Source organism: Brachyistius frenatus, unplaced genomic scaffold (genome assembly GCF_029030835.1).
Source record: "Brachyistius frenatus isolate BFR_SWC_R1_liver_20210118 unplaced genomic scaffold, ASM2903083v1 Contig_259, whole genome shotgun sequence".
In the NCBI taxonomy this organism is placed as follows: domain Eukaryota; kingdom Metazoa; phylum Chordata; class Actinopteri; family Embiotocidae; genus Brachyistius; species Brachyistius frenatus.
In genome coordinates, this window is record NW_027210858.1 from 449,295 (window position 1) to 457,500 (window position 8,206).

An 8,206-nucleotide genomic window follows, 5' to 3' on the forward strand; every position below is an offset into this window, starting at 1 on the left:
GAGAGGTAGGACATGACCCGACCCGCCAGAACCGGACTGGTGATGAGTTCACCTGTAAACTAACTAGTGCCCCCCCCTCCCCCTCCCCCTAAGGTGTCCACCCACCTTGACCTGCCCAGTCACTCCGACAGACTCTGGGAGATTCAGGCCTGCAGCGCTCTGCAGGGACTCGGCCTCCGGCAGGCCTTCTTGTCCATCAACAAGCTGATCAAGAGGAGCTGAAAAGGGGTGGGGGGGGGGGGTACTGATGACAAGGTGATTTTAATGAAAAATAAACATTTCAGCGTCAATACAGAAAACTGATGTTTATTGATTATTATCCGATATCAGACCAATGTGTCAAATGATCATTTCAGGTGACAGGCAGATGGTCAGCTGACACGTGATGTCATCATGTGATCACGCAGTATTGATCCGTCAGTGACTGACAGCACAATCAATACAGATCAACACCTCTACATGCTCTTCCTGTTTATGTCGTGTTTGTCTGTTTTGAGCGCTTGCAGACTCCTCAGACTGACCCAGGACTGGACCAACAGCAGGACCGGGACCAGGACCCACATCCCGTTAAAGAAGACCAGGTAAACCCACAGGTAGAGCCAGCTGGACGTGTTCAGGTGGGGGCTGCCCAGCAGCCAATCAGGACAGAAGGTCATCCAGCTGCCGTACAGCTCGCACACGCTCAGAGAGATCTGAATGAAGTGCCTGAAAAGAATAAATCAGACCATTATGCCCAATAAAGGATCACTAGAGGATCAATACTGAATTAATACAGGATCAATACAGAATTAATACAGAATTAATACAGGATCAGTACAGAATTAACACAGGATCAATACTGAATTAATACAGGATCAGTACAGAATTAATACAGGATCAATACAGGATCAGTACAGAATTAATATAGGATCAACACTGAATTAATACAGGATCAGTACTGAATTAATACAGGATCAATACTGAATTAATACAGGATCAGTACTGAATTAATACAGGATCAATACAGGATCAATACAGAATTAATACATGATCAATACAGGATCAATACTGAATTAATACAGGATCAATACAGAATTAATACATGATCAATACAGGATCAGTACAGAATTAATACAGGATCAATACTGAATTGCTACAGGATCAGTACAGAATTAATACAGAATTAATATAGGATCAACACTGAATTAATACAGAATTAGTACAGGATTAATACAGAATTAATATAGGATCAACACTGAATTAATACAGAATTAGTACAGGATCAATACTGAATTAATACAGGATCAATGCTGAATTAATACAGGATCAATACAGGATTAATACAGGATCAGTACGGAATTAATACAGAATTAATATAGGATCAACACTGAATTAATACAGGATCAATGCTGAATTAATACACAATACAGGATTGTAGTACCTGTAGTAGTAGCGAAAAAATTTCCCCTCTGGGATTAATAAAGTAACTACCTAACCTAACCTACCCTAACCTAGTACCTGTAGTACCTATAGTACTATTGCCTGTAGTACCTGCAGGAATAGTACCTCTAGTACTATTCACTGTAGTACTTGTAGTATTACCTGTAGTACTTGTCCCTCAGTACTGCGTGTATCAGCAGCAGAGCCAGCAGAGAGTCGAGGACGACGGTCAGAATCTCGATGGAAACAATCGTTGGATCAGAAACTAACCAACGACTGTCAGCTTTACTGTACTCCCTCCCTGAGAGACAGACAGGTAGAGACAGACAGGTGAGAGACAAACAGACCGGTGAGAGACAGACTGACGGGTAGAGACAGACAGGTGAGAAATAGACAGACAGACAGGTAGACAGGTGAGACAGACAGACGGGTAGAGACAGACAGACAGACGAGTAAGAGACAGACAGACTGGTAGAGACAGACAGACAGCCCTACAGACAGATGAGTAAGAGACAGACAGACAGACGGGTAGAGACAGACAGACAGACAGACGAGTAAGAGACAGACAGAAGGGTAGAGACAGACCGACAGACAGGTGAGAGACAGACGGGACACTCACAGAGTTCAGCCAGCGGACCTTCAGACGTCTCCACCGTCCCACCCAGAGACATGTAAACAAATGGACCCTCCTGAGGACACAAACAATAAACAACCACAGACAGTTAACGGACAGACAATGAATAAACAACAATAAACACGAGAAAGAGACTCCTCCTACCAGCGTCAGGTGGACGATGACATCATAGAAGAGCCACAGCAGGATCCACCTGTCCTCAGCAGAGCTCCGCCTACCATACCAGTGTGTTAGCAGGATAGCGGCTAACACCTGAACGCCACATGCTAACAGAGACAAAACGGAGACCAGAGACAGTCCGGGGGGCGTGGCCAAGTCCATCTACAGGCAGGAAGTCCTGAGGAGGTACTGGGGTACTGTAGTAGTACTGCTTTAGTGCTGTAGTACTACTGTAGTACTGCAGCAGAACTGAACAGTGAGTGTGGAGCGACTTCTCCGGCTCCGCCCCCTGTCTGTTCTGATTGGCCTGTTCTTTCAAAGCCCTGTCCTGTGAACTCCCATTGGCTGCTAAGTAGAACACCCCATCCCCCACCCCTCCCTTAGAGAAAGGTCAAAGGTCAACAGCAGAGTCTGAGTAGAATTGAATAATCATGTTTATTTGTAAATAAAACCAATAAAGAAACAAAAGCACTGAATTCCATGTTTGTAACCACAAAAGAAGAAAAGAGTGGGTAAATGTCAACAAACAAACAAACAAATCGAAGCACTCAAAGAAAACAAGTTTAAAATCTTTTAGTTGTTGAAAATAACTTTAAAGTAATGTTTATTTTGAATGAAAGTAAAAATATAAACAATTTAGAGCAGAGATGTTTCATGAATTTTATTGAACAGATATTGATTGACAGGTAAAACAATCAAACAGGAAACACTTTGGTAGCACAAAGTTTGTGTTGGTGTCAAAATAAAAGAAAACAAAGTGATCAAAAAATTCCATAAAGTTTATTTTAAAGTGATTTCTTATGTAACTCAGATCAATAAGTTTGATCAGATCTGTTATCAATGTACGGGTGTCCTCAACAAGCAAACATCAGACAACAGCATCAGGAAAACTGGTTCTATTTCTCAGATAAATTGTATGTGAAATGTCACGTTGGGACAAACCTCAGGTTCCTCTAAGGAACCTCAGTGGAACCCTGGTACTACTTTAACATTGACATTGGGAGAACCTTAAGGATCATTATGGGTGTGCTCGGAGAACATAAGCAGTTCAGGAGAACATTAGTGGAACCTTGTAGATCATTAGGGCAGGGTTCCGTAAAGCACCGTGTTTACCTGAGCTCAGGGTGATTGACAGGTGGAGGGTTACACGTTTGTAGGGTTCTAATGTTTAAATGTTTAGAGTTATTGATCATCATTGACATCAGTTATCAATAGAACGTAAACTTACAGGAACGTTTTAATGTAAAGACATAATCACCGTGGAGAACTCGTATCTCCACGTTTTATTTTCAGGTTTCAGATCAGTTGCAGAAATATACGATAAAATTCTCCAACGTCATGCAAACTTTAACCTAAAAGAGAACGTGACAGAACGTTAGCTCGAGATTCGAGTTTCACCGTGTAAATATCAGATGATATCTGAGCTGTGTGAAGGTTCCTCCACAAAGAGGAGGTTTTATCTGTTACAAAACAAACCAGAGCTCGGAACCTTAAAGGAGCATCTCTAACTTACAGGATAAAAAAGCATAGAGACTAGAAATAAAGGAAACTTAAGGGGAACCATAGAGGAACTTTAAAGGAAGCTCTGAGGAGTCTTTTCGTCGGATCTGAGGGGAACTTTGTGGAACCGGAAGAATCCTTCGGGGAAATGTTGGGGGAACATTTGGAAGTTGGAATGTTTGGAGGACTTTAGGAGAACCTCGGAGGACTTTAGGAGAACCTCAGAGGAACTTTAGGGAACTTTAAGACTGCCCTTTGAGAATTTTATAGAAATGTATCAGAAATGTGGAACAACTTTTTTGGAAGGGGAACCCCAACTGGAACCCACAGTGGATCTTTAATGGAACAACTGGAGAACATCTGAAGAATCAGAGGCAGCAGTCAGGGTAGTTGGTCCACATGTTGCACCTACGTATGATAAGCTAGGCTAACCGGCTGCTGATGTAGCTTCTTCTAGTGGGATCGTCCCCCTGGAGGACCCATTTCAATGTTGGACTGTTCCTTTAAGTAGGTCTGCACTCTGATTGGTCACAGCTCAAATTTGTTTTGTCATTAATTGATGTGAACATTAGCGGGTGTTTAGGATTGCTCCTCCTTCTCCGCTGCTCCTCTCTCCTCTCCTATCTCCTCCTGAGGGAGGGTGGAGGACAGAGCGTACTCCTCTCCGACTCCCTCCGACATCCCTGACACATCAACCTCCACCACAAGTGACGGCTCCTCCTCCTTCTCCTTCATCTCCTCCTCCTCCTCCTTCCCCACCTCCTCCTTCACCTCCTCCTCCTCCTCCATCACCACCTCCTCTTCCTGCTCGGCTGGGGCCAGCTGGGCATGGACCTCCATGAAAGGGACCTCCAGATCGGTGCTGCCCAGCGGGGAGAGCTGGATGTTGGCCTCAGGAGTCAACAAGTCCCCGGTCTGAGCAGAGGCCTCCGGAGCCCGAGAGTCCGAGCTGCTGCGAGGCTGAAAACGGAGAGAAGAGTGTTGAGGAACCCGAGGGGAACTTTAGTGGAACGTCAGGGGAACTTTAGTGGAACGTCAGGGAAACTTCAGTGGAACATTAGAGGAACTTTAGTCGAACGTCAGGGAAACTTTAGTGGAACATCAGGGGAACTTTAGTGGAACGTCAGGGGAACTTTAGTGGAACATCAGGGGAACTTTAGTGGAACGTCAGGGAAACTTTAGTGGAACATTAGAGGAACTTTAGTGGCATGTCAGGGGAACTTTAGTGGAACATGAGAGGAACTTTAATGGAACATTAGAGGAACTTTAGTGGAAGGTCAGGGGAACTTTAGTCGAACTTTGGCGGAACGTCAGGGGAACTTTAGTCGAACATCAGGAGAACTTTAGTGGAACGTCAGGGGAACTTCAGTGGAACATTAGAGGAACTTTAGTGGAAGGTCAGAAGAACTTCAATATAGGGTTAACTTTCTGCATACCTTCCGGATGCTGAAGGTCAGAGGTGAAACCTTCAGGCTGGAAGTTTTCTGTTTGATCTTCTCTCGTTGCTCCGCAGAAACGATCTTCGTTCCGATCTTTGTCATCTTTTTCTCAATGTTCTGCCTGGAGAACGCCTTTTTCAGACTGTCCACCTGCAGAGAGACAGATGGTTATACCTGTCTGTCCACCTGCAGAGAGACAGACAGCTACACCTGTCTGTGTTTCTTACCTTCTTCAGGCTGGATCGTTTTAATTTCTCCGCTCTAGACTTCTCCATGTTCTCCAGATCATGAAGCCACGCCTCCTCTTCCTCCTGCTCCGCCTCCAGGCCAAAATCCTCATCAGATGATAGGTCGACGGTCTGAAGCCCGCCCTCCTGGGATTGGTTGCCATCGACGATGCCCGGCGCCAGTTCCTCACCTTCCTCCAAAATCTCGTCCCGAGGGAATGGAGGAGGTTCCTTCACAAAAACACTGGAAGGGATCTCACTTTCCTCCTGAGGTGGAGAACATGAGAACACCAGCAAAACATGAGGAGAACACCAGGAGAACATGGGGAGAACATGAGGGGAACACCAGGAGAACATGAAGTGAACACCAGGAGAACTTAAGGGGGTGAGGACACCAGGAGAACATGAGGAGGAAATCTGCAGAGGAACTGGAGAACCTCAATGGGACATGAAGGGGACTTTGGTGGATTCTCAAGGGAACCTGAAAGGGAGTCGAGGTTCGTTTTGGAGGGACGCCTTCATGGATCCTATTGGAACTTAATAGGAACTTTAGTGGAACTTTGGAGGACTCTGAGGGGAACTTTAGAGGAACGATTAGGAAGCCACATGAAACTGTTTGAAGGCTGCTTGGAGCCTGCATGGAACCCAAGATAGACCTCAGTTCCTGAGAGCAAGAACCTGACAGGAAAACATTAGAACAAGGGGCACACTACCAGAACAATAACTAGAACCCTATTGGAACCAAAGGAGAACCAGGAAGTATGTGGACCCGGAGACAATGTGTGGAACCGCTGCAGTGACAGAGTTAAAAACAGAGCTGCCGGAGAGCAACGCCCACTTAAAGCTGACACGTGGACTGAGGAATGCTGGATATTTTCAGGAGGAATGTGGAGCATCGGTGAGAGTCTGGTTCTGGTTCTGTCGGGTTCTCCCTGTTGTTCCCTCCAGCTCATGCTGAAGTCGACCTTTGGCTCCTTCTTCCTGATGGCATCACGCAGGTCTGTGATTGGTCAGACCTTTTAAAACTCCAGGTTTATTTTTAGCTTCAATCAACTGACTTCATCACTAAGTCAGTCACGCTCTGCTGGCTGTTACCACAACAACCAGACCTCATGACCATTTCCACTTCCTGCAGCAGCCGGAGACCAAATAAGGCAACGGACTTAGAGGCAGAGCTGCAGCTCAGCAGGAGGAACTACATCCCCCAGCATTTCTTGGGGGGCCTGGAGCCTGGACTTCATGTCGGAGACTGTGCCTGACCTCTGACCTCTGACCTCCCTGCTCTCTCACTGACCTGGAAGATGAGGACTTTGAAGTTGTTCCTGTTGATCAGGTGGGCGTGGTTCGCCTCCAGCTTCTTCACTTGGACGCCCTGACGCTCCATCTTATCACGCACCTGCAGACACACAAGATGTCCACAGGTGACGGGGGGGTTGACTGACGAGGAGGTTTGAGTGATAGGGGGATGTGATGCGTTCACTGACCTCCTTCATGGTGACAGACAGCTTGCGGCTCTTGTCCAGCAGCTTGCTGACGGTGTTGGAGGTGTGACTGTGACTTTTGGACAGTTTGGTCATGTCGGCCTGGATCCCTCTGACCACGCCCTCCATGTCCACCTGGTGCACCTGAAACACACGTCAAGAACAATTCAGAGATCAGCGTGGACAGAAGGATGAGATTCCTGATCAATCAAAGCGATGAAGAGTCTTCATTAAAGAGAGGATGAGGAGGAGGATGAAGGTTTCAGGTTTCACACTGATGAAGATCAGTGGACTGAAGACAAGAGGCGTCAGATTGGATGAGAACCCTGAACATGAAAACATCTGGAGCAGCTGTGGTCATGTGATCATGTGGTCACTACTGTCTCTACTGTCTCCAATGTCTCTACTGTCTCCATGTCTCTACTGTCTCCAATGTCTCTACTGCCTCCACTGTCTTTACTGTGTCTAATGTCTCCACTTTCTCCAATGTCTCTACTGTCTCTGTGTCTCTACTGTCTTTGTGTCCCCTGTATGTTCCCTCTGTGTCTCCTGTGTGTCCCTAGTGTCTCACCTCCATCTTGTGCTGGTTCTCCTGGACGGCGTCCAGCATGTTGACCAGTTTGTCCAGCAGCGTGAGGACCGTGATGGCGTTGACGGGACCCTGACTCATTTTGTCCGGGTCGAATCCCGTCAGAGACGAGGGCGAGGCCTGATCCTCCTCAAGCTGGTCCTGCTGGTCCTCCTGGTCCTGGTTCTGGGGGGGGACCAGCAGGTCCTGGCTCTGGTGGGTCTCAGTGGTCACCATGACGACACTATCGAACTAAAAACACCGAAAATCTGAAAACTTTTCCTTCTGCAGATAAACTGCCTCGCCCGCCCTGTCTCTCTCTCTCTCTCTCTCTCTCTCTCTCTCTCTCTGTGTGTGTGTGTGTGTGTGTGTGCTGCGCTCTGATTGGTTGGCTCTGAAAACAACTTTCCAGCGAACTTCCCGACTGGAGATGTCCACACCTTTAACTCCTTCACTGCCTCTGACAGGCTGGAAACAGACGTACCGCCCCTTTAAACTACCCAAACAAACAAACAAACAAACAAACACACACAACGGATCAATATGGAATAAATAGACACAAAACAGGAAATGAGAAAATGACTGAATTTTTTTTTAATAAAAACAAATATTTGCTAAAAGCAAAATAAAAATAGTTTACTAAATTGTATACATACATTTAATTCTGTAATAAAAAATACCCAAGATATAATTATAAATATAAATATTTAGAGAAATAACAACAAATTAAATTCAGATAAATCTCAGAGATTCAATGAAGTGGAGCTGAAAGGGTTAAC

General features: G+C 45.9%; 2 protein-coding genes across 2 annotated transcripts in view; both read right to left on the reverse strand.

Annotated features, from left to right (window-relative positions):
- Nucleotides 1–290: 290 nt before the first annotated feature.
- On the reverse strand, nucleotides 291–2,477 carry ebpl (EBP like). The gene is made up of 4 exons (XM_069721195.1): nucleotides 2,198–2,477; nucleotides 2,039–2,108; nucleotides 1,582–1,720; nucleotides 291–705 (listed from the first exon to the last, which is right to left on the reverse strand). The coding sequence occupies exons 1-4, from the start codon at nucleotides 2,372–2,374 to the stop codon at nucleotides 456–458; spliced, it is 636 nt and encodes a 211-aa protein (XP_069577296.1). The 5' UTR covers nucleotides 2,375–2,477; the 3' UTR covers nucleotides 291–455.
- Nucleotides 2,478–3,932: 1,455 nt separating this feature from the next.
- cavin2b (caveolae associated protein 2b) overlaps nucleotides 3,933–8,206 on the reverse strand; it is a 6,540-nt gene continuing 2,266 nt past the window's right edge. The window contains exons 2-7 of the mRNA XM_069721192.1: nucleotides 7,431–7,679; nucleotides 6,863–7,003; nucleotides 6,673–6,774; nucleotides 5,379–5,645; nucleotides 5,149–5,301; nucleotides 3,933–4,672 (exon numbers count right to left, since the gene is read on the reverse strand). Of these exons, the coding sequence (XP_069577293.1) occupies nucleotides 4,292–4,672; nucleotides 5,149–5,301; nucleotides 5,379–5,645; nucleotides 6,673–6,774; nucleotides 6,863–7,003; nucleotides 7,431–7,679 (1,293 nt within the window). The 3' untranslated portion in view covers nucleotides 3,933–4,291. The remainder of the gene's footprint in view (nucleotides 4,673–5,148; nucleotides 5,302–5,378; nucleotides 5,646–6,672; nucleotides 6,775–6,862; nucleotides 7,004–7,430; nucleotides 7,680–8,206) is intronic.